This window comes from Nannospalax galili, unplaced genomic scaffold (genome assembly GCF_000622305.1).
Source record: "Nannospalax galili isolate Female #2095 unplaced genomic scaffold, S.galili_v1.0 scaffold538, whole genome shotgun sequence".
In the NCBI taxonomy this organism is placed as follows: Eukaryota; Metazoa; Chordata; class Mammalia; order Rodentia; family Spalacidae; genus Nannospalax; species Nannospalax galili.
Genome location: NW_008343842.1, coordinates 5,341,613 through 5,369,329, shown reverse-complemented (window position 1 = coordinate 5,369,329; position 27,717 = coordinate 5,341,613). Strand labels below are relative to the sequence as shown.

General features: G+C 52.7%; 4 protein-coding genes across 6 annotated transcripts in view; 2 read left to right on the top strand and 2 right to left on the bottom strand.

The window, feature by feature from the left end:
• Window positions 1–3,995: 3,995 nt before the first annotated feature.
• Window positions 3,996–15,635, bottom strand: Vps52 (VPS52 subunit of GARP complex). The gene is made up of 20 exons (XM_008840181.3): window positions 15,297–15,635; window positions 14,294–14,372; window positions 13,381–13,433; window positions 13,120–13,195; window positions 12,880–12,947; window positions 12,035–12,210; window positions 11,139–11,289; window positions 10,566–10,666; window positions 10,345–10,477; window positions 10,161–10,218; window positions 9,735–9,868; window positions 9,197–9,352; window positions 8,610–8,728; window positions 8,221–8,344; window positions 7,905–8,000; window positions 7,719–7,826; window positions 7,433–7,498; window positions 5,171–5,282; window positions 4,830–4,948; window positions 3,996–4,644 (listed from the first exon to the last, which is right to left on the bottom strand). The coding sequence occupies exons 1-20, from the start codon at window positions 15,384–15,386 to the stop codon at window positions 4,498–4,500; spliced, it is 2,166 nt and encodes a 721-aa protein (XP_008838403.1). The 5' UTR covers window positions 15,387–15,635; the 3' UTR covers window positions 3,996–4,497.
• Rps18 (ribosomal protein S18) lies at window positions 15,360–19,894 on the top strand. Of its 3 annotated transcripts, none has more exons than XM_029566975.1 (6): window positions 15,360–15,369; window positions 16,292–16,390; window positions 19,224–19,310; window positions 19,388–19,489; window positions 19,577–19,668; window positions 19,773–19,894. In XM_029566975.1, the coding sequence occupies exons 1-6, from the start codon at window positions 15,367–15,369 to the stop codon at window positions 19,846–19,848; spliced, it is 459 nt and encodes a 152-aa protein (XP_029422835.1). In that variant the 5' UTR covers window positions 15,360–15,366; the 3' UTR covers window positions 19,849–19,894. The 3 variants fall into 3 exon arrangements, with proteins under 3 accessions (XP_029422835.1, XP_008838402.1, XP_029422836.1); XM_008840180.3 differs by lacking the exon at window positions 15,360–15,369 and adding an exon at window positions 15,732–15,831 and having other exon boundaries at window positions 19,773–19,893; XM_029566976.1 differs by lacking the exons at window positions 15,360–15,369; window positions 19,224–19,310 and adding an exon at window positions 15,743–15,831.
• A 183-nt stretch (window positions 19,895–20,077) lies between these two features.
• On the top strand, window positions 20,078–22,258 carry B3galt4 (beta-1,3-galactosyltransferase 4). Its single transcript, XM_008840178.3, has one exon. It carries the CDS (start codon window positions 20,789–20,791, stop codon window positions 21,884–21,886), a length of 1,098 nt encoding a protein of 365 aa, XP_008838400.1. The 5' UTR covers window positions 20,078–20,788; the 3' UTR covers window positions 21,887–22,258.
• Window positions 22,259–22,361: 103 nt separating this feature from the next.
• Window positions 22,362–27,717, bottom strand: part of Wdr46 (WD repeat domain 46) — an 8,336-nt gene continuing 2,980 nt past the window's right edge. The window contains exons 7-15 of the mRNA XM_008840179.3: window positions 27,364–27,468; window positions 27,104–27,254; window positions 26,886–27,021; window positions 26,362–26,461; window positions 23,519–23,832; window positions 23,299–23,393; window positions 23,078–23,173; window positions 22,853–22,966; window positions 22,362–22,756 (exon numbers count right to left, since the gene is read on the bottom strand). Coding sequence (XP_008838401.2) covers window positions 22,652–22,756; window positions 22,853–22,966; window positions 23,078–23,173; window positions 23,299–23,393; window positions 23,519–23,832; window positions 26,362–26,461; window positions 26,886–27,021; window positions 27,104–27,254; window positions 27,364–27,468 — 1,216 coding nt within the window. The 3' untranslated portion in view covers window positions 22,362–22,651. The remainder of the gene's footprint in view (window positions 22,757–22,852; window positions 22,967–23,077; window positions 23,174–23,298; window positions 23,394–23,518; window positions 23,833–26,361; window positions 26,462–26,885; window positions 27,022–27,103; window positions 27,255–27,363; window positions 27,469–27,717) is intronic.

Genomic DNA, 27,717 nt, shown 5'->3' with positions numbered 1-27,717 from the left:
TTTTTAAGATAAGATCTCACACTGTAGCCCAGGCTGGCCTTGAACTTGAGACAATCCTCCTGCCTCAGCCTCTCAAGTGCTGGGATCAGAGGCATGAGCCACAATGCTTGGCATCATTCCCCATTCTCTTGGGAACAGATCTCATGTTTGCAGGCCGGTCACTAACCTCCAACATTGGGTATTCCTAGGGTACCATTAGTGAGGGGAGCCCACCTCCCTCAGTGGTGTGAGCTCCACTAAGCCAATCAGAATTTTCTTTCTTTGCTCCAAGGAAGAAGTACTGACCCTTGTTACCTAGATGCCAGAACTGTCCAGACTTCTGTCCCTTCCAAAGACCTACCTTCAAGCCAGGTGTGATAGCACATGCTTGTAATCCCAGCACTTGAGATACTGAGGCAGAGGGATTTCCACAAGTTCTAGGACAGCCTGGGCTAAAGAGTGAGACAATGCCTCAAAACAACAAAACAAAGCAGGGGCTAGTGAGATGGCGTATCTGTTAAGAGCACTTGCTGTGTGATCACAAGGACCAGAGTTTGGACCTCAGCACCACACAACAAGCCAGGCATCCTATGCATGTGCAGGTCAGAGGAAAACTTGCTGGAATTGGTTCTGTCCTTCTACCACATGAGTTCCAGGGACTGAGCTCAAGTTGTTAGGCATGGGGACAGGTGGCGGAGCCATCTCAGCAGCCTCTCCTCAAAGTTTTGTAATGCTCTTGCTTTTTCACACTTTCACTGAATCTTTACAGACTCTGACTACTTTATTTTTGGAGTCCAGTCAAATTGTGTTCTCACAATGCCCAGTTGCTTGCTTGTTTTTTGAGACTATGTAGCCCTGGCAGGCCTGGAACTCTTGGTGTAGGTCAGGCTGGCCTCACGCTCACAGTGATTTGACTGTGTGCCTGCCGAGTGCTTGGGATTAAAGGTGTGCCTCACCATGGCTGGTCAAAAGCCATGCTTTGTATGAGGAGAGAAAGAAAGCAGGACTAGATTTATGAGATGGGAAGAAAGCAGGTGGGCTTCCCTCAGGGCGTGAGCTCTCACTCACTAGATTTCAGGTTGATGCAACTGAATACGTGTGCACACACACATACACACACACCCATTTGCAGAAACACAAGGGATTGACTATCTAGTAAATGTCTCCTGGAGAGCCCATTTTGGAAGCTAAGCAGTCAGGAAGATAAAGAAATAGAGCGGAGGGGCTAGAGAGATAGCTCAGTGGTTAAGAGCACTGGCTGCTCTTGCAGAGGACTGGGGTTTGATTCCCAGCACCCACATGGCAACTACGAACCATCCTTAACTCCAGTTCCAGGGGAATCTGAAACCCTCTTCTGACCTCCTCGGGCACTGCACATGAGTGCACTTATGTAATGCAGGCAATACATTCATACACATAAAATAAAAATAGTAAAAAACTTAAAAAAGCCGGGCGTAGTGGTGCACGCCTGTAGTCCCAGCACTTGGGAGGCAGAGGTAGGCAGATCTCTGAGTTCAAGGCCAGCCTGGTCTACATAGTGAGTTCCAGGATAGCTGGGGCTACAGGGAGACCCTGTCCCAAAAAAGACCAAAAATAAAAGAATAAATTTTTTTTGTCTTTTTAAGACAGGGTAGCCCCAGCTGGCCTGGAACTGGCTATGTAGACCAGGCTGGCCTCAAACACACAAAGATCTGCCTGCCTGTGCCTCCCAAGTGCTGGGATTAAAGGTGTGTGCCCAGCTTATATTTTTATAAGAAGTGGAGGGGAATGAGATTTCTCTAAAGGAGGAGAGAGACCCCTAAACAGTACTGGGAGTCATTCCAGCACCCCCAGATGTTGCTGGTCTGGGAAGCCTCTATGCTATCTTTTATTTTTTCTCTTTATTTGGTCTTTTTGAGACAGGGTCTCCCTGTAGCCCCAGCTGTCCTGGAACTCACTATGTAGACCAGGCTGGCCTTTAACTCACAGAGATCTGCCCGCCTCTGCCTCCGGGAGTGCTGGGATCAAAGGCGTGCGCCACCACGCCCAGCTCTATGTCTTTCATGCTTTGTTTTGAGACAGGGTTTCATTGTAGCCCAGGCTGGCTTTGAACTCCTGGTCTTCCTGCCTGGGCCATCCATGTGCTGGGACACCATACCTGGCAAGTGTGATGTTCTGAGCGAAAGCTGAGGGAGAAGTCTGAGGTGTAATCTCCTCAGAAGTTGGGTGTCAGCCTGGACCGCACAAGGACCCATGCAAACCACAAAACACAGGATTTGGGGCTGAAGGGAAAGCTGTCCTGTGCTGCATCCGCATGAAGAGAGCAGGGAAACTGCCGGCCCACGCCTACCCACCGGGACCTGCCACAACTCTTGGGTCATGCTGCCCCCTGGAGGTCTTTGTGGGCATCGCGCCCCCTTCCCCCAGCTTTGGATCACTCTACTGAAAGGCCCTTAGGCCAGAGAATCCCTATGGGCGGACCCTGCATGCCAGTGTCACTCGAATGCCACCCGGGTTTCAGGATCACGAGCCTCCTGAGCCCTCAGGTTCTACCATCACTGCCTCAGGGTGTGCATGACCCTCTGATTCTGGATTGGGGATGGATAGGGCAGGGAAAGATGGAAAGGCCATACTGCCCTTATGTTGGAGTCGTCAGGGATTTAACCCAGGGTTTCCGGCACGCTGGGCACGTTCTGAGCTCCACCCCAGCGCTAGCTGAGCTTGCTGTTCACCCGTCTGTCTCGGGAGACATCCGAGGTCATCCAGGACCCTCCTTTCGGGCCCACCCTCTTCATCTGAGCACCCTAAGGTTCCTTCTTGTCCCAAATAGCAACCCTTGTGTCCCTTCTCTGCCTGGTGCTGAGGCTGGCAGCAAACACCAAAACATCTGGATTCCCAGTATTGACACCAGGAAGAGGCAAGAGGGGAGGGACGTGGAGGACTCCCGGGGTCGGTCCGGGGCGAACTCACGGTGTGGTCCCGTCCCGGTCTAGTGCAGAGCCTGGCAGTCCCAGAGAAAGCCAGTACAGAGCTGAGACCGGGGAAGAGGGCGGGCAGGGATTCAGCCCTGGCTCTGCCTCTGAGAGTTAAGAGCCAATCAAGAGCGGCCCTCCCCTCCTCTCTACACCACTCCCACCCCCAGGGCCTGGGGCTCGGAGAAGTGCTGAGATGCTCTTTCCAAAACCAATCAGAGCCCTAAAAAGGCAGCGCTGTGACCTGGGAGGGAATGAGGAAGCCTTGCGGAGGGGGAAACCACCTTAGCTTACCTTTGTTTCTTGGCAGGGTCTTTCCCCTGAAGATTTGTGGGTCGTCCCCCCCCCCCCCCCCCGCTGGAGATGTAATCTAGGGAGTACCCTATCACCCCCAGCCCTTTACTCTTTGAGATGCGGTCCTACTTAGTTGCCAAAGCTGGCCTTGAACCCACTCTGTAACCCAGGAAGGCTCTGAACTTGCACGCCCCCTGCCTCAACCTCCTAAGTAACCTGGATTAGAGGTCTGGCTTCCCCTCAAGACTTAATCGCCTATGTTCATCCACTCAGTTCAAACCAGGTGCTAGGTGGGGCAGCAGGAAGGTGGTGAGTCAAATATAAATGGACAAAATGCCGGCCAGGTCCATCCTTGACCAACAGTGAGGGTACAGGTGTTACAGGCACTCCCACCCTCCCAACTCCCCAGCCCCACTACGCACACTTGCAAGGAGCTATGACACCCCCAAGCAGAGGAACTACATCCCTGAGGGAGAGAGACAATGGCAGTCTGCCTGGGCTTTTCCTACAGTCTCGCGGGGCAGTACCCAGAGCTGCCCACACTCCCGGGCCTGGTGGCATCTGCCCTTTTAACCATAGGCCACCTTACAGAATTACAAAAAAGTCCCCTCCTCTAAGCAACCACCCACCTTGGGTCTGAAGCACCAACAGACTGGAGGTTTCCATTTGTAACCCTCTTTCTAGATGACCGTCAGGGTGTAAACTCAAGTAGTCTGAGGGAAGATGCTGAAGAAACACGAAGGCCCAGGAAGAAAGGGACAGGAAATGATGGAGGCTGTCATATCATTTTAAATACTTACTATTGCCTACAGACTGACCTTGGAGTCGTGCTCCAGCCAGACGGTGAGGGTTAGTGTTCAAGTTGTTGAGAGCTGAGATCAGAAAGCTACAGAAAAGAATTACTTTGAATTTTTGGATGCAGCCTGCACTGCCACCAAGAACTGAGGGTTCATGCTGCAGGGCATGGTGATGTGACTTGAGCCAGAGGCTGAGACAGGGAAGGCTTCCTCTGGGTGTGTACCAACAGCAGGAGGTAGCAGAACTGGGATAACAGAGGTTGCTTTGGAAGCCCCGGGAGAGGTGGTTGTGGGCACAGAGGCTCAGAAGGCTCAGTCTGTTGAGGCAGAGTCCTGGCAACAGAGCTGGGCAAGGTGTAACAAAGACCCGGAAGACAACAGGAAGCAGAAAGGGGGACCCCAGGAGATAAGAGGTCTGAGACGGGGTGCGGAGTCCACAGGGAAGGCTGGCAGATCTCAGGACGAACTCCAGCACGTTAGAAGTTGGGCTTGTGCTTCTTGAGCTCCACCATGAGGTGGTGAATGTTGATGAGCTCAGCCCTGGCCGGGAGGGCTCGGAGCTGTGGCTGGGACAGCACCCGGTGGAAGCGATGATAGAGCTGGATCAGCTGGGTCAGTGCTCCCTAGACAGAGGGGAAAGTCGGGGAGGGATCAGACTGGCGGTGAGAGGCATCAGGTTGGAGCTCTGCCAGAACTTTAGGTGCAGCGGGCGGTCACCCACCAAGGTATTTATGTGATGCCAAGTCAGGGAAGAGCAGGAAAACAGTCAGGATGGGAGATGGGCAAGGGGCTAGGAGGGGCAGGTTACCTGGATGATGCTGGTTCCGTTTCTGAAGTTAGTGAAGCTCCGCATTACATCCTGACTCAGAGACTCCACCGAGGATTTCCAGGAACTACCAAAGCCACGGATCAGCTGAGTTACCCGGGCTGATGACAGGAAGAAAGTGTCAGAGAGGAAGAGGAACCCGGCTGGGCAAACTTCATCCCAGCAAGCCTTGTGCAGGGCACAGCCGCCTCACTACCAGGCCCATTTCCCTTTCCCTGGCACTCCTCCAGCAAGTCTTCCCTGATGACCCCCACCCCCTGCATGCTATCACTGCTCTATTTCACGTACGTCCCCGTAGCCCTACCATGACCACATCTTCATACCTTCTTCCCCTCGAAGGCGCTCAGCCTGTCCACGCTCAATCAAAGCCTCGGCCTCCTTCACAAATGCCACCAGACCCCCGAAGGGCGGGGACAGCAACTCTTCAATGAACTCCTAGAGAGACAAGTAAGCACCACATAGGGCAGGAGTCCTGGGACAAAAGGATTTTCCCAATTCTGGCATCTTGGCTAGCTGGGTATAGATAATCCCACAGAACAGCCAGATTCAGTAAAAGCCTGACTCTTTCAGATGGTCCACAAGAAGAAAGGAAAGAAGATAAGAAAAGACAGATAAAGAGAAAGGGCTGGAGCCCAAGGCTTGGGCTGGAACAGCTAGCCCTTAGAAGGCAAAGGACCATGATATTTATATATTTATACATACATTTATATGTTTGCATGTATGTTTATGTATACATATATACAAAATGCTCAGTTATCTGGAAATTAAGCCTGATGCCAGCCTTGGATGGAGAAACTGAGCCCTGTGTCTGGCGAGAGCCTCACAGAGGCACCATGGCAGACCCAGGTGGATACCCTCAGGTGCAGCAGAAGCTCAAGGAAATCCTCTCTGGAGGAAAATATCATCAGGTCTAACACAGAGCCACACAACGGCCACACCTGATTAAGGCTGAGCAGTGACTCACAGTCACCAGACACCTAAGGATGCTCATTCCCAGGAGGGCCAGCAATCAGGAAAGCAATGCGCTCAGCCCACCAAGGACGTCCAGGGACCATCAAGCACAGTACTGTAAGAAAGGTTAAGTTAGGGTACAGACCCAGAGATGAGCAAATAACAAGGCTATCAGCAGTGGGCACACTTGGAAACAGAAGTTCTAGAAATGAAACAATCAACACACTAAATATGTAAATCAAGTTTAACTGAAGAACGACACACATAGCTGGACCTGGGACCAGAAGAAATGGCTCAGGACCCGTCACCAGATGAGGAGGAAGGTCTGGTCAGCTAGAGACACAGCAATCTAATCACTGGGTCTAGACAGTGGTCACCGATACACTGACGTCACACAGAGACGCTACGTTCTCCCTGGTGGAAGTACATGCCACTTCCCTCAACCTTCTCATCTTCCCGTCCAAGGACGCGCTTCTGGGAAACACACCAGGCACCAGCACACTTTAGCCACAGTGTGAAATGAAGTCAGAACACACACATCACTCTGTATAACAAACAACACCATGATTCAATTTCCCCCTCAACACCTCTCTCTCTTTGGAGACAAAGTCTCTTATGTAGCCCAGGCTGGCCTTGAATTTGTAGCAATCCTGCCTCATCTTTGAGAGCAAGAGCACTGGGGACTTATAGGCATGCACTACTACACTCAATGCAGACATGTTTTATTTTATTTTTATTATTACTTTGTTTTGGGATTTTTTTTTTTTTTTTGAAGATGGTCTCACATTATCCAGGCTGGCCCTGAACTTTAATATATGTAGCTGAGGATGAGCAACAATTTAAACCAGAAGACGGGAGAGTCAAATCATCTTTCAAGGGCTGAGAGAATATGATCCTTAACGTAGACTCTGACAATACGCCAGAAAAACATTTTCCTAACAACCATGAGTATGGACATTTATGTAAGAACAAAAACAAGGTTTACTACTAACAAACACTAACTTAAAGAGGTCTTCTTCAAGAAAAATACTGTGGAGCTGGAGATGGCTCAGCAGTTAAGAGTGCTTGCTGCTCTTGCAGAGGACTGGAGTCTGGCTCACAGCACCCACATCAAGTGACTCACAACTGCTTCGAACTCCAGCTCCAAGGAATCCAATACCCTCTGTGGGCCTCCTTGGGCACCCACACACATGTGCATGCACTAACACTCACATGCATACACATAAAAACAAATCAAAACAAAAACAAACAGAACCAGTACGATGGCTCAGCTGTGCCAGCCTGGCAATCTGAGGTCAATCCTTGGAACCCACGGAAAGGTGGAAGGAGAGACCTGACTTCACAAAGTTGTCTTCTGGCCTTCATGTTTGTGCTGATATACACACATTCCCCCCCCCCCAAATTAATAAGAATAACTCCCCCAGAAAAGCATACACAAAGCTATATTTTTATTTTGCTTTTAAGTTATTCATATCATTAAAAAAATTAAACAAAATAGACCAATAATAGGGTGGCAAGTCATAAGCCCAGAGGTGTAACATGGATTCTGCACAGTTGAGGTCACCTCCCCAACACACCCCAACTAAATACAACGCATACAATTCCCCTGCCTCACCCCAGGCCCCAGGCCCTACCTGTGTCCGAGCATTGAGCAGCTGCTGGAAACTCTCCACCTCTTTGCTGTCATCTGCAGCCCTCTCCTAAGGAAGACAAGGTAGGTGGGGCATTGGGAGAGCTGCCTTCATGCCAGCATGTCCCCTGCACCCTACAATGCCCACACTGCCAGAGTCCAGGGATGAAACACTCAACAAGATGCATCATCCCTGTCCTCAGAGAGCTAAGGAGCAGTGGGGATCCCCAGGGGAGGAGGACGTGCTACCATCAGCACACCCAGCATCATGTCATAGTCGTCATAGTTACCATCAGCACACCCAGCATCATGTCATAGTTGTTGATCAGAAACACAAGCTGCTCCTTCCTGGAGGAGAATTCAGCAGCCACTCGGAGGACAAAATTCTCCACCTCCACCTGAAAACGCCCACAGGAGATGATGAAGCAAGGTCGCAGGATCCCTCCATGTGCCGAGGTCTGTCCCGCCAGCCTCACCTGTAGTTGTCCCAGCAGCTGCATGGTACGCTCATTGGGAATGGTCTGGTTGATGCTGACAAGCGCAGAGGAGAACTCGGCGTACCGGCGTGTGATCTAGGAGCAAGGTGGGGAGGAGAATCACTGGCCCCTGCCTAGCAGACAAAACCTCCCAGCATCCTCTGTCCACTATCCACAACTCCAGCCTCCCGCCCCTCCCCGAGCAGGGCCCAATGCACCAGGAGCATAGCTCCATGCCCAGTCTGCCCCTAGTGGCCCCACAGTAAAGCTTGGAGCCCAGCCCTCTGGCCCCTTTGTTACCCTTGCCCTCCCTCACATAGTGGGGCCGAGTGTCCAGCCCCCCGAGGCGCTGGGGGTCAGTGCTTCGGACACTCTGGACGTTCATCTCCAGGATCAGCTCAAACCGAGGCCACAGCAAGGCAAGCACCTGCTCCCAGTACCTGTGGGCGTAACCAAAGTCACTTCGGCTGGCAGGTGAGGGGGAGTGGGGCATTCTTCAGGTGGGCAGCATGAGACTGCATCATGGGTGCATGTGTATGCACGTGCCTGCATGCATGCATACTCAGAATCAGAAAGATAAATGCTACCTCTGGAGCGGACAGATGGGAATGAAGGTGAAGAGTATGAGGTCAAGGAGCCCAAGGTCCCGATGAAAGTGTCTGTGTCTGACAGAGATCAAAGCCTGCGGGATTAGGACTCAGTGACCTGTCCAGGGCAGGAACGTCCCTCTTTGCTGCAATGTTTCGGAATCGGAGAACAATGTGGATACAGAGAAAAACAGCAATGGCATCGTAGCAGTCGGCCAGATAGGACTCCAAGTGCTTCTGTGTGCCGGAACAGGCAGAGGATTGGAAGAGAGTACTTGTTAGTCTGCTGTTCAAGTGGCTCCGAGCAAATAAATGCACAGGTCTCTGGAGACACGGCACTGGGCAGGGAGATGTCCCCTTCTTCCCTGCCCACAGGCCTGAGGAGCTCTTCCCTTGCTCACTAACTCCTACTATTACAAGTCCATTGACAGCAGAGCACAAGGCTGAACTTGCAACTGGAGTTAAAGTGCTAAGATTTAGAGGACTCTTGGCTTCCAGGTACTGCCGCCTGCTTGGGCATCCACATCAGGGGTGGTCCCAGGGACCCCAAGTGTCAGGGTTTCTTGGGGAGTCAGCACATTGTGAGTAAAAGGCCAAGCACTTTAGGATGAGAGAGTCCTGCTTTCAATGCTCTAGTTTTGACCCATTGGGTGCAGATGAGCCCTGAAGACAAGAGGGCCAAGTGCACAGAAATGGGAGGCTTACCAGGGTCATGGTGAGGGTGCGGCCCATGACAGCATGGAATAGGTCATGCGCAGCTGGGCCGGACACAACAAAAAATTCACAGATGAAAAGATATTCACGGCAGGAATTGTCTAGGAGGGCGTAGTGCTGGCTGCGGAAGAGAGCTTCAAACGGATACTAGGAGGGACAAGAGACAGATGAAATCCAATACCAACTCCCCCTGGATGTGGCTGGAAACTCAGGACTCTCCCCACCCAACCTCCAGGCAGGGAAGAGCACCCTAAATGGGTGGTGAGGTGGGGGACACAGGACACAAGAACTGCCCTCTCCACCAGCTATAACTACCCTACATCCACCTCTGCAGCTGGAAACAGGACATTCGCTTCCCAACTGGTCTCCCTCGGCACACCCACAGGTCCACAGCTCCCAACCCTAACACCACGTCAGGCCAGGGGCTCCAAAAAGCCCACCCACATCTAAGGCCAAGCTCTGCCTGAGGTTTGGCCTCCCCACGCCACACTGCGTCCCTTTCATGGCTGAACCTTTGGCCCCCTCATACCCTCTGCTCTCCCCGCTGGGCAGTGTGGGGGACCAGGATGGGGGCCTCAAGCTCAGTGGGGGAGATGACGGCACCCCGGGTGCCCAGGGTAAAGATGGTGTTCCTGCTGCGGAGGGATGGCTTGGAGAAGAATCGTGAATAGTCTCAGTCAGGGAAAACAGTGAGACAAACCACGCTGAGGACCCAAGATCTCTGGGGACCCCAAGAAGTCATTCACAGCCCAGGCACCCCTCTTTCCAGAATCAAAGCCTTGTTTCACCTGACATGAGTCTGGGCTTCAAGGGGTCTGTGTGCCCTCTGACACCAATATGTGCACTACTGTCCGAATGATGTGTGCCTTCTAGGGAGGGGAAGCTGCAGCTTTCACATCCCCAAAGGTTTCATCCCATCCGCCCCAAGCCTGGAGAGGCCCCAGCTGCAGGATATCTTTCTTTGCTGTGTCTTCCACACCCATCAGATCGTCCTTCTCGGCGACTTCCTCATACTAGAGAAAACAAGAGAGATGAACCATCTCTTCCCACAGCAGGGCAGGGGGCCGGGCCATCCTCACCCAGGGCTGTCCCCTCCTCCGAGCCCACACGCCCTGGAACACGGCCCTCCCTTGCCTCACCTGCACTTTCATAAGCCGCCCCAGGTACGAGCGGTAGTAGGACAGGTAGATCTTGCTCAGCGTCTCCACGTACTCGTCCCGGATCTCCTTTGCTGTTGCTCGTTCATTGCCCAGCAGGAACTGATAGAAGAACCTGGAAGGCAGGGCAGGGCAAGTCAGACCCCTGGACGCCCACCCTGGACTGCTCAGAAGCCACACTGTACCTGCCCGGGCATGCCAACCTGTACTTCAGCAGGGCCGTCTGCGGGATCTGATAGTTGGTCATTGGCTTTCTGAAGGAATAGATCTTCTGGAGGATGAACTCTCGGATCTTCGTCACTGCCTAGATGTGGGCGACCAAACACAGGCTGTGAAGATGCAGCCCTCTTACTGTGTGGAAGGAACGGGGGCCATGACAAATGCCATGGTCGAGGAAGGGTAGAGACTACCTCAGTTTTTTTGTCTTGGGTTTGTATTTTTTTTTTTAAATACAGGGTCTCATGTATCCCAGGCTGGTCCCAAATTCTATGTAGCTGAAGATGACCTTGAACTTCTAATCCTCTGCCTACAGTTCCTGAGTGCTGCACCAGACGTGCCACAATGCCCAGCTTATGCAGTGCTAGGCTACAACCCAGAGCTTCATGCACGCTAGGAGAGCACTCTACCAGCTGAGCCCTGTCCCCAGCCCCTTCCTTAGTATGTCCTAAGATGTTCAGGAAAACCAAAGGGGTAAGGATAAGCTGCACTGGGAAGAGGTGGGGCTTCTTGGGGAGTCCAGTTCTAGTAGTCCCTGGGGGTCCAGCCCCATCCCCCACCTTGATCCGGAGCCGGTCAAGCACGCCTCTGACGTCTGCACAGGCAGCTGTGCCTCGTGCCTCCTGCTCTCTGACTGCAGCTGCCTTGGCGTCCAGCTCCTGCAGCTGCTCCAGGAACCTGGGCTCTGTCACTGGAGCTTCTAGAATTGCCCTGAGGAGCACAGAGGGGTACAGAGGGGAGCACAGAGGGGAACTTCTAGAATTGCCCTGAGGAGCACAGAAGGAAACTCACTGGCTCTACACTAGACCCAAACCACACCCCTTAGCTAGCGTCTGTCATCTCTACATTCTTGCAAGGTCTTGTGCAATCAGGACACATATACAAAGTTTTCAGTTCCTAAACTGTGGGTCCCTCACTACACACCTGACCTTGGGTTACTCCTAACCTCCATCCTCACTGTGATGGCTAAAGCAGTACTAGAAGCTATTAGCCCACCTACTAACTCCTAGAATGTATTACTTTTAAATGTGTGAGCATTTTGCCTTCATGTAAGTGTTCCACATGCATGCAATGCCCATGGAGGCCAGAAGAGGGTGTTGGACTCCCTGGAACTGGAGTTACAGTCAGTTGTTAGCCACTATGTGGGTGCTGGGAACTGAACCCTCAGGTCCTCTGGAAGAGCAGCCAGTGCTCTTGACTGCTGAGCCATCTCTCCAGCCCCTTTTTCTTTTTTGAAAAGACAAGGTCTTACTCTACATCCCAGGCTGGCCTTGAACTTGTAGCAATGTTCCTGCCCCAACCTCTCAAGCACTGGGATTATAGGCACAAGCCACCACACCAGGCTTCTAGAAGGTACTTGACAATCTAAGCCTGGAGAAATACATCATAAATACCGTAGGTCACCTAGCCCCACCTCCTGCTATGGACATTATGACCTTTTAAACCAGTGACTCACGTGACCAGAGCAGAGGGCACAACCAGCCCATCTACAAGCTCCCCAAGTTTCCCCCGAACTGCTTGTCGATTACGAAGTCGAATGTTCATGGCTCCTGACTGTTCCTGCAGGGTCCGGATCTCAGAGCTGATGGAGCTGAGGTCACTCTGAAAAGCTCCCAGCATCTGCTCCATGCGCTGGGGGAAGGGCAGAAGATGTTGTGGGTGTGTCGTGGGGTTACTAGAGGACAAGTGGGGAACTAAGTAGCCGGGTGAGTAGCCTAGTACCCAGCAATCCTGAAGGGTGGGAGATAGTAAGGCCCCACAAAGGTTACATGGAAATAACATTAATTACAGCAGTTAAAACAAAAAAGGACTCCTTTGAAGTGTGGTGGCCCAAGCCTTTAGTCCTGGTACTTGGGAGGCAGAGGCAGGTGGATCTCTGTGATATCAAGGCCAGCCTGGTCTCCACAGAGAGTTCCAGGCCAGCTGAGGCTATAAGGAAGAGACCTGGTGTCAAAAAGACCAAAAAAACAAAATGACAATAACAAAAAAAGGACTCCTGATGAAGCTTGAGAGAGATGGCTCAGCAGTTACGAGGGTGTGCTTGCTTCGAGAAGTCCTGAAGTCAGTTCCCAGCACCCACACTGGGTGGCTCACAACTGCCTGTAACTCCAGCTCCAAGGAAACCAACATAGTCATGTACTATGCACACGTACATGCATACACACAAATGAGAAAGGGCCTGTTGAGGGCATCCTGAAGTGACCTTCACTTGTCCCCACCAGAAGCAAATGACCTAAGAATGGCACCAGAAGGCATGAGCTGGTTCAGGGTGATCACTGGCCACAGGCGACAGTCACCAACCTCCAGGACAGCATCGCAGGCTGTGATCTGGTTGTGCAGAGATGCTATGTTCTCACTCTCTTGGATGTCTGGTCCACAAAAGTCAAGGGTTCCACAGGGAACATGAAGATCTTCAGACCTGTAGTACCTCTCTAAATTCTCCCCTAGTGAGGTAAACCTCAGGGAGAAAATGGCTGTCTGCATCACGCCTCACAAAACCCTGTGTCACTAACACCATCTTTTCCCTCTGCTGGAGGATACAATCCCGGATGGATTTCTGCTCAATCTGCTGTAGCTCCAGCTCCACTTGCTTTGAATAGTGTCGGAGATCCACACCCTGGCAGACACAAAGGGAAGAGGTGAGGAAGAAGTCACAGTGAAGGGACACCAGAACAGAATCGGTGAAGGGCTAGAGAGTAAGACACCAATATCACAAGAGCCAGACATCTCCCCCCACTTTTGGCAGAGGAAAAGGCCCAGAGGAGAGAAGGTGGGGAGGGGAGGCACAATTGAGACCCTCACCGTTTTGAGAGCTTCCTTCACTAACTCATCCTCCAGATTCGCCTGGATGTGAACTGGAAACAGAAGTCTACCATGAGGATCCAGCCGCTCAGCTCCCTCTGCCCACACTGAGCATGTGCATACTAATCCCACTTTAGTCCTTCTAGCTCCCATCCCTCTCAGCTTACAGGAACATTCCCTTTAGACACAGTTTTATATTCTACTGTTTCCATTACAATCACCCAAGAACCAAAAATATCAAATGGGAATTTCCAGAAATAACTTGTAAGCTTTAAATTGTGTGCCACTCTGACCCATGTAAAACTCTCACCCTACCTAGGCTAGTAATCACCTTTGCCTGGTGAATCCATGTTGCATGTGATACTAGCCTGTTAGTCACTCAGTTGCTGTCTTAGTTATCAAACTGACTGACTGCATATGGAAGTGCTTATGCCCAATGAAGCCTTAGTTTTAGTCAATCAGAGTGCCAAAAAGTAGTGCAAATGCAGTTATGTTGCCAATGATGGTGTGTTATAACAATTATTCCACACTGTTTTTATTGTTCCTCATTTTTTTTCTTTTCTTTCTTTTTTTTTTTGTTTTGGTGTTTTGAGACAGGGTCTCCCTGTAGTCCCAGCTGGCCTGACCTGGAACTCGTTATGTAGACCAGGCTGGCCTTGAACTCACAGAGATCCACCTGCCTCTGCCTCCTGAGTGCTGGATTAAAGGTGTGTGCCACCACCCCAGGCTTGTTCCTCAGCTCTTACTGTGCCTAGCTTATAAGCTAAACCTCAATTCATAAGTTAAACTTTATGCATAAAATTTTAAAAAATATGCAGATACTGGGGGCCATCTACTGGGGTGCTTGTAACACATTCCTAAAGGATAAGGGGGGGGCTACTGTGCTCTGCCCCCAACCCATGCCATCACTTACCATCCACTTCATCCAGGATGAATTCATCACAAGTGATATCCAACTCCCCAAGTTGTAGGGGCTCTTGGACTCCTGGACCCTAGAGAAGGACAGGTTGATGAATGTGGAATACACGAAAAGACGGGGTGGGGGGCACATGACGACTACAGACGACACATGGGACAAAATGTAACTGGATAACCCAAGTCCTCCAAGTGAAGGGAAAGGCGCGTTTGCTGGGGAGCCATATGCATTGAGTCAAAAGATTCTGATTCTCACACTGATTCTCACAACCTACTCAATCTTCCTTGGGCTAATGGGTAAGGAATAGGACAAAGTCACGTAATGAAGAGGATGCACATCTCTCATTAGGAAGAAGAATGTGCCTTTGAATTTAGGACCCCCAGACTCCTCTATTACCGCACCCTTGGGGAGCCCCAAGCCTTCTGGAATTGTCGGCTGACAGTGTTGTGCCAGGTGACACCTTACACAAACTCATCCATCTAATCCTAACGACGACCTATGTGGTAGGTCCTAATATTTTCTCCACTTTAGGGATGGGGGAAGGGTCCACAGCTTTCAAGTGGCAGAGGGGGAATTAGAACCCAGGCAACGGGCTCCAGTCTCCAGGTTCTTAGCCCTTCACGCTATATTCTCTTTTCTGAAAGAGAAGGAAGGAAGGAAGGAAGGAAGGAAGGAAGGAAGGAAGGAAGGAAGGGAGGGAGGGAGGGAGGGAAGGAGGGAAGGAGGGAAGGAAGGAAGCTGTGAAGAAAGAAAAAGAAAGAAAGAAATATAGATGGATGAATGTGAATAGGAAACTGAAATAGTGCCCCCGGAACTTGAGTTTCAGTCACTCTGGTCGGTACTAAGGCTCGTCCTGTCTAAGCAAGGTTATGGAGAGCCAAGCCAGGACCATCCCTGTAGCAGGCAGACTCCGACTCGGGGCCTGAACCCAGCCCACTCTGTTCCGAGGCAAGGGACGACCTGACGACACCACCGGGGTCAAACAGCCCGGCGCTCTCACCAGCGGGCCCTCCTCCTCCTCCATATCCGAGGCTCCAGCCCGCAACACCAGCTCCCGGGCCGCTGCCGCCATGGTCGTCGCGGCGGCCATCCCCACAGCCTCACTTCCGGCAGCTGTCAGTCTCGAGATCTCCGTTTCCCGAAGTAAGACAAGTCCCAGGAGGTCTTTCACGGGGCAAAAACGTTCCCAGATATCTGAGTTCAACTGTCTGGCTCCAGCCTTCCGTTTAAGACTTTGACTTCTCCGCCCCAGGGCCCGGGAGACGGTGGAAGTCGCAAACACCAGCTCGCTCCGGTACCTTCGCTGCCCACCTATGTAGGAACCATAGGGACTGCAAAGACGGCTGTACCGGAAGTCTTGGCACCCAATCCTGAAAAAAAAATCTCAAAATTCAACTGGGAGGGGGGCAGTTTTCGGAAGCGCCCCTCTACGTTAGCCCCGCCTCTTCCTCCAAGAAGCTATATAAGGACGGGACGTCACTTCCGCTCTCTCTTCCACAGGAGGCCTACACGCTGCCGCTTGTGCCGCCGCCATGGTAAGAGTGGACTAGGTCCTGGGATCCGGCGACATCAGGGCCGGGGCGGGGAGGGTGTGCCGTCAGGACTCTGCGGAGGTCCTGTGCTGGGGATCTGCAGCTTTGTGTGCAGTGATGGCTCGCGCCCCCGAGAGGGGACAGCCCAGGACGTGGGGTTCCGGGGAGCCGGGCCCGAGGAGGGGTCACTCCCCGGACGCCAAAGTTGCCAGAAGCTTGGCTGGGGGCGGGGCGGGGGGCGCCTGCCTTCCCTGCCCAGTGCTCTTTGGGCCCCAGCCCGTGTCCACCGTTATGTCGGAGGTTGCATTTTCCCGCGCTTGAGCCTTTGCTGTCGCTACTGAGGACGGAGGAGTTGCGGCTTGAGAACTTGGGGAAGGAGGGGTTCTTTGCTCCTCCGTCGTACTGGCCGTTTGGGTTGGTAGAAGTGACTGGTGTCTGACTGGTCCCCCCTCTACTCTTTCAGTCTCTAGTGATCCCTGAGAAGTTCCAGCACATTTTGCGAGTACTCAACACCAACATCGATGGGCGGCGGAAAATAGCCTTTGCCATCACTGCCATTAAGGTAAATATATGCAGGCCTGTGTTGTGAAAGAGGCGAGATGGAGGAAACTGGTCCTGTCCGGATCACCTTAGCTGCTGGCTTAGGAAAAGACAGAGAAAAAGAAATAGGTAGATGACTAAGGCTAGTGACTGAGTCTCCTAACAGATTTTACCATGGAAAGTAGGTCCTAAAAGTCACAGGGTAGTCTTAAAGCTAGGCCAGAACCGTAGGGGGCTGGGGAGTGGTTGCCGACCCTGCCTTGCTAAGGTCTTCCTGGACCATCTGTAAGTGAGGATTTCCTTGATCCTCGGAGCAGCAACCCTTCTGTGAAATGTATGTGCCCTGAAAATTGAACTATTTAGGGACAACAAAGGTGGGTAGACATCGACAGCAATGGCCCAAATGTTTAGTGGGGGGGTGGTGTGCAGAAGATACATATAAAATACAGGCAGTGTGTATTCCCGTTGAAGTGGAAGCCGACACGTGTTTGGCTTGTGGCAAGAATTCAAATGGAAGCTTGAATAATTCTCTCTGCAGAGCTGATGAATTCCTGGTCTTCCTTATTTTATTAACATTTATCAAAATGTGCGCGCTCTGTGGAGGCCAGGACGAAATCTGTGCCCCTTCCCAGCTTATGCGATGATTCTGAGGAATTTAAAGGAAGCTAGTAAATAAGTTTTATAAAATAAACCGAGCTTGTGTAGTTCAAGGGAAGTCAAATAAGAGTTGGGTTGGTTTTCATCAAATGTGAGTTACCGTATTTTGTTGTTTTCTTTTAATTCTCTTCTTTCTGTTCTATTGTGTTCTTAAATGACCTGAGGATAGCTTCCTTCTGCTAGATGTGAAATTCTAGGAAAGTAAATAAATTGCCCTTTGCGGAAGTTGTGAGGCTGGGCATGGTGGTGCAATGCCTTTAATCCCGGCATTTGGGAGACAGATCTGAGATCAAGGCTAGCCTCCTCTACCTAGGGAATGCCAGGCTAGCTGTTTGTGGTTCAGAGGATGCTTGTGCTGTATTTGTTCTGCCTCTTCGGAACCCAGCAATTCCTCGCTCTGAGAGATAACTATAGTTAACTTACAGGAGGGTAATTCGAAGGAGATTAAGTGGGAAAGAGGTGGTGTGTGGTAAATTCTTCCAGAAGTGGTTAAAGTGCAGTGCTAAGCAATAGCAAAGAAAGGGTAAAAAACAGAAGGAGGTCCCCAAGGACAAAGGAAGGTCCATAAGGAGAGGCAGCACAGATCCTGTGAAGTTGACTGCAGAATGCCTTCATTTTCTCTGTTTGAGCTGGCTGCTGTTCTTCCTCAATTAAGGTGGTACTTGTGGGTTATTTGGAAAGGGTTGGGCAAGCGCTCTTGTCCTGTTAAAGTTCCAGTGCTTCTATCAAGCTCTGAATACTGCTTGAAATTGTTGAAATGGCCAGGCCCTTAGATCAGAAAGAGCTGGGCATGGTAGTGTAGGCCTTTAGTTCTAGCATTTGAGAGGCATGCGAATGTGGATTCACAGCCAGCCAGGGGTGTGTAGTGAGACCTGCCCCAAACAAAATAGAAAGTAAGCTGGGAGGATCATGAGTTTAAGGCTAGCCTGGGGAACCTATTTAGCCCCTGTCAATATTCAATCTTATGTATTTTGCCGGCAAGTGTGCCAGGTGCATCTAATACCTAGGAAGGCCAGAAGAGGGCATCTGATCCCTGGAACTGGAGTTAGAGACACTTTTGGCCATCATGTGGATGCTGGGAATTGAACCCCAGTGCTCTTGACTACTGTCCCATCTCTAGCCTTTCAAAATCTACCTGGACTCATTTTGAGGTAAATCTCAGACATGACTTTTCCCATAGTAAATCTGAGTCAGGCTGGCAAATTTGATCTTCAGTCATTTTTTAAGAGGTGCCATTTTTTGTTTGTAGGGTACAAGTTACTACAAACTTAGAACTGACAAATTTGTTTACTCAATTCTGAAGGTCAAACTGTCACAAAAAAGCCCTACCCTCCTGTCTTCTGAGGATTTTGGGTCTACCCTGATTGGTATGTTTAATTGCTGTAAAGGGGCATGAAGTCACATTCTGGGAGTCTGGGCAGATAACAAATGGGGGCAAGGAGACACAGTTGAACTCAGTTCATCATTCTCAACTATCATATCATTGGTTTGTGGATTCAGGGGGCCCCCAGGTGGCATTGCTGATGAGCACTGTGGTCAGTTTCACTTAAGGGGGCTGGGCTCCCTGGGTATACTGGGCACTAGCACCACTGTTGACTTGGAAAAGAATTGTGACCAGTACAAGTCCTGGCAACTTAGAATTCTATGCACACCATGCTGGGAGTGGAAGGTCTACCGTCCTTGATCAACCAGAAAGACCCTGGTTTTGCTACATTGCCATGCAGAAGCTGAAGAGGTGGTTAAGGCTGCTCTGGTAGAGGACCCAGGCTGTTTCCAGTGTCCACATGGCAAGCAACCATCCATAGCTTCCGTTCCAGGGGCTCTGACACCCTCTGCTGGCCTCTGAGGGCATTGCATGACAAAATAATTGAAAACTTTAGAGCTTTAAAACCTCAAAATTTAAAAACTTGCGCACTGGGCTTCAGGGGCTTTTGGGTTTCTGCTACATCTGGAAATGGTGTGGGAGGAGCGGACTGGAAAATTGCAAGGTACTGGGGTCACTTGTACGGTCTGCCTTCCGTGGGGTTGAGTGGATTGAGCAAGGTTTGACGCTGAAGTGGCTTCAAAGTCTGCAGTCCTGCCTCATCCTCCCGAGTGCTAGGATAGGAGGCAGTGCACCACAGCCGGTCCTTGGGAGCTTGTGGAGTAGGGGAGGAAAAGGTTGGTTCAGACCTAATTTCAAAACTTTCTTACCTCAGGGTGTGGGGCGAAGATATGCTCATGTGGTGCTGAGGAAAGCAGACATTGACCTCACCAAGAGGGCTGGAGAGCTCACCGAGGATGAGGTGAGGGCAGGAAGGGGTCTGCAGGTGGACCTGCCCTGGAAATGGCCATCTAGCTCTGACCTTGTCCTGCCTGCCAGGTGGAACGTGTGATCACCATCATGCAGAATCCTCGACAGTACAAGATCCCAGACTGGTTCTTGAACAGACAGAAGGATGTGAAGGATGGAAAATACAGCCAGGTGTGGGGCTGAGGTGGGAGGGTTTTTGGGCAGGAAGGGCACAAGTGACCAGGGAGTGAACCAGGCATGGCCCACCCCCAAATCCAGGTTCTGGCCAATGGTCTAGACAACAAGCTCCGTGAGGACCTGGAGCGACTGAAAAAGATCAGAGCGCACCGGGGACTGCGCCACTTCTGGGGGTGAGTTGGGGATGCCCACCTGGTCTAGTCTCCCAGTGCTCCCTGCCCTCCAGGCAGCCCTTCCTTAAGCCAGATACATAACCTGTAACTTTTCCTTCCTGCAGCCTTCGTGTCCGAGGTCAGCACACCAAGACCACTGGCCGCCGGGGTCGTACCGTGGGTGTGTCCAAGAAGAAATGAGTCTGTAGGCTTTTTTTCTGTTAATAAATAGTTTATATACCGATGGCGTCAATCTTTGCTTCTCTTAGTCTCATGATGGAGATGGTTTGGGGCCCTCGTCATTCATTGAGTTTCACTGACCTCAGGTGGCCTGCTCGCAGGTTGGGATATCCTTGGGGTCTCTGGGTGGGAACTTGCCCCCAGCTGTGACCGACTTTAGAACTGTGTAGAACCACCTTGAGGGCCTACAGCCTGCCCCTTAGAACCCTGCTGGACTTGGACCTCTGGACTGAGATGCGATAAGCTCCTTCAGGGGCTGCTGCTTCCTTGTTTGTGGCTCTGTTTTCCACTGGCTGTTGGACCTATCTAGGCGGGTACTGTTACAGGTGAGAGAGGTGGGGCCACATTAACCTCAAGGGAAATGTAGGCTGGCCCTAAGCAACCTGGTCTGGGGCTGAAGAGCTGTTGTGAGGGGGGTGGTTACAGCACGGCATTCCGGTGAGTCGCGGGTGTGGACCACCCTGTTTTCCCCAGGATGCGATCCTAGCAGGGCACCCCGGGGCCAGGCACTCAGTGCTGGGAAGGGCAGAAGTGGGGTCCTAGCAGGGCACCCCGGGGCCAGGCACTCGGTAGTGCTGGGACGGGGAGGGCAGAATTGCGGACAAACACTCCGGAAGGGCCGGCCGGGCGAGGATGTACGCGGCGCACTGCTCTGCTTCCGCCCTCAGTGGCATGATGGGAAGGGGGCGGGGCTGTGGCCGGCCATGGAGCCGAGCTCCGCTGTGAGGTGGGTTAGGCGGGTTAGCTGTCTCGGGCGGCGGCTGCACCTGCTCCACCTGCCGCCCGCACCCCGCGATGTGCCGGGGGCCCCTCGCCGTCCCGTCCCGGCCGCGGCCGCAAGCCGGTTAGGCCCAGCCCCGCGCACCAACCGCCCGGTTCCTGCAGGCCTCGGCGGCTCGCCATGCCCCTCAGCCTGTTCCGGCGCGTCCTGCTGGCCGTGCTGCTGCTGGTGGTCGTCTGGACCCTCTTCGGGCCCTCTGGCCTTGGGGAGGAGCTGCTCAGCCTCTCGCTGGCTTCCCTGCTGCCCGCCCCCGCCTCGCCCGGGCCGCCGCTGGCGCTGCCCCGCCTCCTGATCCCCAACCCCGGGGCCTGCGGGGGCCCCGGCCCGCCGCCCTTCCTGCTCATCCTGGTGTCCACGGCCCCGGAGCATCTGAGCCAGAGGACCGCCATCCGCGGGTCGTGGGGCGCCATCCGCGAGACCCGCGGCCTCCGGGTACGCACGCTCTTCCTGCTGGGCGAGCCCGCGGCGCAGCGCCCGGACCTGGGCTCGGAGGCGGCGGCGCACGGGGACATCTTGCAGGCGTCCTTCCAGGACTCGTACCGCAACCTCACCCTCAAGACCCTCAGCGGGCTCAGCTGGGTGGACAAGTACTGCCCCAGGGCCAGCTACGTGCTCAAGACGGACGACGACGTGTTCGTCAACGTCCCAGAGCTGGTGTCGGAGTTGGTGCTGAGAGGGGGACCCTCGGAGCGATGGCGGAAGGGCGGGGTCCCCCAGCGAGGGGCCGCAGGCGCCGGCGAGGACGTGCCACTCCTGTACCTGGGCCGAGTGCACTGGAGGGTGACCCCCTCCCGGACCCCAGGGGGGCGGCACCAGGTGTCAGAAGAATTGTGGCCGGAGACCTGGGGTCCCTTCCCCCCCTATGCGTCGGGCACGGGGTACGTGCTGTCTGCCTCTGCTGTGCAGCTCATCCTCAGGGTGGCCAGTCGGGCACCCCCTCTGCCACTAGAAGACGTCTTTGTGGGAGTTAGTGCCCGTCGAGGCGGCCTGGCCCCCACACACTGTGTCAAGTTGGCTGGTGCCACCCACTACCCCCTGGACCGGTGCTGCTATGGGAAATTCCTGCTGACATCCCACAGGGTGGATCCCTTGAAGATGGAGCAAGTCTGGAAGCTGGTGAATGGGCTGAAGGCTGAGAGGACTGCGCCCTTCTGTTCCTGGCTCCAGGGATTCCTGGGCATCTTGCGGTGCCGGTTCATAGCTTGGCTCAGTGGCTGAGGGCCTGGGTCCCCAAGAGAGGATCGAGGTGCCTGTTCAGGGGACACCCTGGGACGTCTCCCTCAGGCCCAGTGCACAGGCTGTGTCCTCTCTTGCACCAGGCAGGATAGAGACACTGGGGCCTGGCCTGCAAGCTCCAACGAGAGGGGGAACAAAATAGGGTCAAACCATTCTCACCAGCAAGACAGGGCAGAGGCAGGAGCCCCCTCAATAAACTTGTCTCTTGCCCTCAAGTGCAGTGTCTTCACCAGGCAGGCGTCCAGACTGCCCAGAGGGTCCCATACTGCCGGACAGCAGGACACCTTGGGAACACAGGAAGGACAGCCTCTCAGGGAAAAGGTCCCCACAGTATGGCTACAGTCAGGTCAACATAGGTATGGGGTGGGAGACAGAGGCAGGGCAGTGAGCTCTGAGTCTAGAATACCCCTATGCAGCATGGGGGCAGGGAACAGATCTATAGGATGATCCAGACACATTCTCCAAAAATTCCCGTTTAATACCAACCCATCCAAGGGGCTGGCTGCCTGTCCCCAACTGGGACTAAGGTATGCAGGAAATAGTCCCTTTCTTCCATGGGTAATCGTGTATGTGTACACAGTCATGTCACTGTATACATGTGAAGGTTGGAGGACAACTTGGAGTGAATTATCTCCTTCCACCATGTGTTTTCTGGCACTCCAGCTCAGGTCCTCTGGTCTCGAGATAAGCACCTCTGTGTGCTGAGCCAGCTCTCTGGCCACCTAAGTCAGGGTGGGGATCTCTGGCTCAGTGCATGAATCTATCCAGTGCAGATGGCCGGACTCCAGTGGGCTTGGCCTTCTCTTGCTTCTGTTGCTGTTGCTTCTGCTCAAGGCTCTGCCGGACTTTGTCCTGGGGACACAGACAAGATGAGCAGATACCGACAAGGCTTGAGGGAAGAGCAAGAGGTGCAACCTGCCCCCACAAGCCTCCCCCCAGTGCACATACCCTGTGCTCCTGGTCCATGACCTTCTTCTTCCTCTTCACCAGGCTTGCTGTGGAGCTGCGGCCCTTCTGCTTTGGTTTGGGTTGGAAGGCAGCCTTGGCATCAGGGTCGTAGCCCTAAGGAAGGGAAGGAGTGAAACCAGCAGCCTCACCTGGCAGTATCTGTCAAACCACTTCAGAAAGTGGGGCACAGGGGTGAAGGGTCTGGGCACTAGGGCTGCTCCATACCAGTCTCTCTATCCGCTCCTTCTTCTGCTGCTCCAGAGTGACCACATCTACCTGTGCCAGGGCTCGGGGGTCCAGACAAATGAGCTCTGCAGGTACCTGGGGGTGTCACAGGACAGGAATGGGTCAAGGAGCCACAGAAGGGACACTGCCAAACCCTCCGCCCCGCCTGGATCCACATGGACCCTGCTCCAGCAGAGCTCACCTGCTCCAGCAGAGCTCACCTTCTCCAGCAGAGCCTTGACCTCCCACTCCTGGCGCTGCTTTCGGCTCCTGTACGGGTTGTTCTCCAGACCATCAAAGTTGGGCTCAGCAGCCCCTAGAGGGAGGAAGGAACATGAACCTCAATCCATGCCTGCAGCTCTGGACTGGCCACTGCCGTGCCTCTGGCTGGCTAAGACCCACTCAAATATCCACTCATGCCCTGACCCCTGGCCCACTCACCAGGAACCAGCATGCTGGTGATGCCCCCACTGTGCCCCACGCCCAGCACATCTTCAAAGGGACAGAACTGGAGTCCATGCACATGGCCCGACAGCCGGTGAGTGAGGTAGGGCTGCTCCAGGGAGGGTGGGCTGGCCTTGCCTTGCCCTGCCCATATGTTGACAACATCACCCACTCCCGCAGCTAACAGTCCCCGCTGGGAAAAGGCCAGGTGCCCTGCTCCCTGGGGCAGAGTACGAGCACTCAGAGGCTGGAATGTCCCTCGCAAGTCAAAGATCTTCAGCTGATGGTCCAGGCCAGAAGTAGCCATGTACCTGCATGGGAAATGGACAAATTCATCTTCAGGAGGTGTCTGCTAAGTCCTGTGGTCAAGACCAAGTGTCAAATCCAGATATGGAGGAAAAGCCTAGTAATAATAATAGTCACACTTGACGCGAGGGTACATTTCACAGCCCTGCCTCCTGCTTCCCTTGCACAGAAGCCGAAGGCCGGATGGCAGTTTCTTTTTGGGTTTTGTTGAACCCAGGGCCTCAGGCTGCTGGGCAACTAAGTCCCAGCCCGGGCCTGTCTGGTGTTGGTGAACGCCCTTGTGCCTCATGGCACCACTTTGCCCTGCACAACTCACAGGTACTTAGAAGAACATATGCATCTATACCTAAATGTGTTCAGTTTGGGGACAGCAGGGTGCCTCGGTCCACATATAGAGGTCAGGGAGGGCTTCCCTGACAAGGTGGGACCTGAGCAGTAACAGCAGGTCCAACTTCACTGACACCAGGTGTGGACAGAAATTAAAGCAGAGGTTTTTCTTCAGGGTTGGTGAGAAATATAACTGTGAACAGGGAGAGGGCTGTCTGTAGGGTTTCCTTAAGTCAGACAAGACCCACAGCTCACTAGCCCAACACGGCTCCCTGAGCAACATAACAGATGAAAACCATGGTGTCCTGAGAAAACGCACGTGAGTAGCAGTGAAGTAAAGCACTAGACAGCCTGTCCTGCCTCTCCTCTGCCTGAAGGACTGGGGACAAGGGAGTCACACTGTGTGTTGCCTATTTCCAGAGGCCAGAGCCTCTGTGTTGAAGCTGCAGGGGGATGCGTCAAGCTGGGGTCATGTGTGTGTGTCAAGGGGTCATGGATTCTCTCAGCCTTGCTATGAATCCAGGAGGAACTGAAAAGTTCTATGAGCATAGGGTCATCCTGTGACAGAACCCAACAGAGGCCCAGCTAGACAAAGCGGCCCCTAGCTAGATGTGGCAGTGCCAACCTTTAATTGGGAGGCCAGCCTGGCCTACACAAGTTCCAGGCCTACACAATGAGATCATGTGTTAAAAACACCCAAAAAGCCACATATGCAGGCTACTCTCCCTGACACATAACCAGGTATAGGATCCCAGAGGTAAACAGCCCACAGCCAAGCACATGCAGTACATTCCCATACTGCTAAACCTGCAGGAAGCAGTTCAGTCTCCAGAAGCCAGCTTGCGCAAAGCCTCTTGGGGAAAGAGGTCGGCTTCATCTAGAGTTCTGTGGCCTGAGGAGAAGTGGGTAAGCAGGGGGGCTGAAGGTCCAGGGGTGCTCAGCAGGAATGTGTGGACTACACTGGGCTTCAGTGGACTAGGTGATCAAGGTCTGGGCCCCAGGGTCCTAACTCAGGTAGAGCAAGCTGCAGCTCAGGTCCAGCACAACCATGGCATGGAGCTTCAGATAAGCTTCCCCACTCTCCAGAGCCAGGCTGGCACATAAGGAGAAAGGACAGAACAGATCCCTGTCCACCCAGGCAATTGTGTCAGCTAAAGAGGTCTGAGCATCCTGAAGGCTTTGGAAGTCAGTAGTGCCTGGCTGTCCCTTTGCCTACCTTTGTTTACTACTTAAACATTAAGGGATGGAGAGATGGCTCAATGGTTAAAAGCACTGTGTTCTTGCAGAGGACCTGGGTTCGATTCCCAGCACCCACATCGCAGCTAGCAACTGTTGTTAACTGCAGTTCCAAGGAATCCAACACCCTTTTCTGACCTCTGCAGGCACTGCAGGACACAGGTGCACTTACGCACAAGCAGACAATACACCCCATACACATAAAAATAATTTTAAAAAATAAAAATTTAAGTTGAAAGTTATGTAGTCTGTACCTAATGTAGAAAATTCCTGAGCACCAGCGTAAGAGGAAAGTGGCTTGTGGCAAATGGACCTGCCAAGAAGTGAGCTGGGAACTGGTTACTTCACGCCTGCCACAGCAGAGGGGACAGATCCAGGGGGACAAGAAAAGATCAAACAGCAGGTGACACTAGGCGTAGTGGCACACGCCTTTAATCCCAGCACTCAGGAGGCAGACACAGGCAGGCTAGCCTGACCTACATAGTGAGTTCCAGGCCAGCTGGGGCTACAGGGAGACCTTTTCAAAAAAAAACCAAAAAAAAAAAAAAAAAAGTTGAATTCAGGGGGGTCAAAGAAATTCTGGGTAAATAAGAACAGGAAAGAACTCTGGGAGTGAGATGATGCGTCAAGTGAGGGATCCACTAAGTCTAGGATGACAAAAGGCACCTGAGTGACAACAAAGTACCATCACCTGGGCAATGGCTCCCGCAGACTCTGGCTACCTATCTTATATGTGACATGCAGGAGCAAAGTCTGTATTTACTATTTGGCTCTGGCTCTTGCAGGAAAAAACTTATTAACCCCGAGCCAAACGCACATCCTCTCAAGGCCAGGAAATTGGCACACACAAATTGCATCACATGCCCACACTTACATTGATCACTGGCAACTGGAGGACACGCCCAGATGGCCTGGCTGCAGAATCCCTTTCCGTCCAGCCATGACCAACACCTTATCCTCAAGTGACTTACGTGCCTGTAGAATCCACTGCCACAGCCCGCACCCCGCCTCGGTGACATAGAATCTTTGCCAGCGGCTCCTTCATGGCTGGACTCCATAAGGACACAGTGCCTGGACACAGGAGCAGTGGGCTCAGTCATTACCTCACTTTTCCCGCTTCCTTTTTTTTTTTAATCTGAGGTTCAGTGGGGGAAATATAGGACTCAAGATGAAAAGGTTAAAGGACAGCAAGCTACAGATGTGGCTCATGGAGGACCACTTGTCCTGTATGCACAAGGTCCTAGGTTCAAACCCCAGCACCACCAAAAATAACTTTATTAATTTGTAAAGTAATAGAAGGGCAGAGACGTACAAGCACAGAAAAAAAGCAGGGCAGGATGGTCAGAGAACCAGCCAAGCTGGGAGCTGGCACCCACCCGTAGTTTCTGCTACTAGGGAAGCTGAGGCAGGAAGGCTGCTTGAGCCCAGAATAACAGACTCTGCCTCAAAAGAAAAAAGAAAAGGAAAAACGAAACAGGAAAAGCCAAGAACTGACCATTGCTGTGTCCAAGGTGGATGACAGCATTGTAAGGGTTCTGAGCCATGACGCTGAGCCGGCCAGCCCGAGCATTCAGAGCTGTCACAATCTTTCCCACGGACACATCCAGGTAGGTCAGAAACCCCGTCTCTGACTGAGAGAAAATGACTGAGTTCTAGTTGTAGAATGCTCCTCCCAAGGACAGCCTCCCAACCCTGTGCTCCACAGCCACTCACAGCTGTGGCCAGGAGAAAGTGGAAAGGGAGAAATTCAAGCTGGGTTACACGGTCACAGCGGCGGATACAGTGGAGCTCGATGCCCTGGTTATCGTAGATGTAAAGCCAGCGGTTCTGAGCAACAGCAAACAGTGCCTCAGAGTGGAGGAACCTGAATGGAAGGGAGGCATGGTCTCATGGGAACAGGACAAGCTGTCATCCAGTTGGGATGGGCTGTCCCTGCCCCACTCCCATGGACCACCAGCAGAGAAAACACTTACTGGATGTCCCGCACTGCTTCCATGACATTGATCTCACACATGAGCTTCTTTGTCACCCAATCGAGGGCAGCCACATGACCCCGATGCCCTCCTAAAGCCAGGTGTCTGTTGGAGAGGAAGCAAAGGCAGACCATCAATACAGTGGAGCACCTGACTGAAATAATTCAGTCTACCCCACCAGAGCTCCTCCCAGTGTGCTCATTGGCCAACCAGTCTTAGTCAACCAGCCTGGTCTACATAGTGAGTTCCAGACAGCTGGGGCTATAGGGAGACCCTGTCTCAAAAAAAGGAAAAAAAAAAAAAAAAAAAAAAAAAGAAGGACACACGGGTGATAGAAAAACACTTTATTCACAG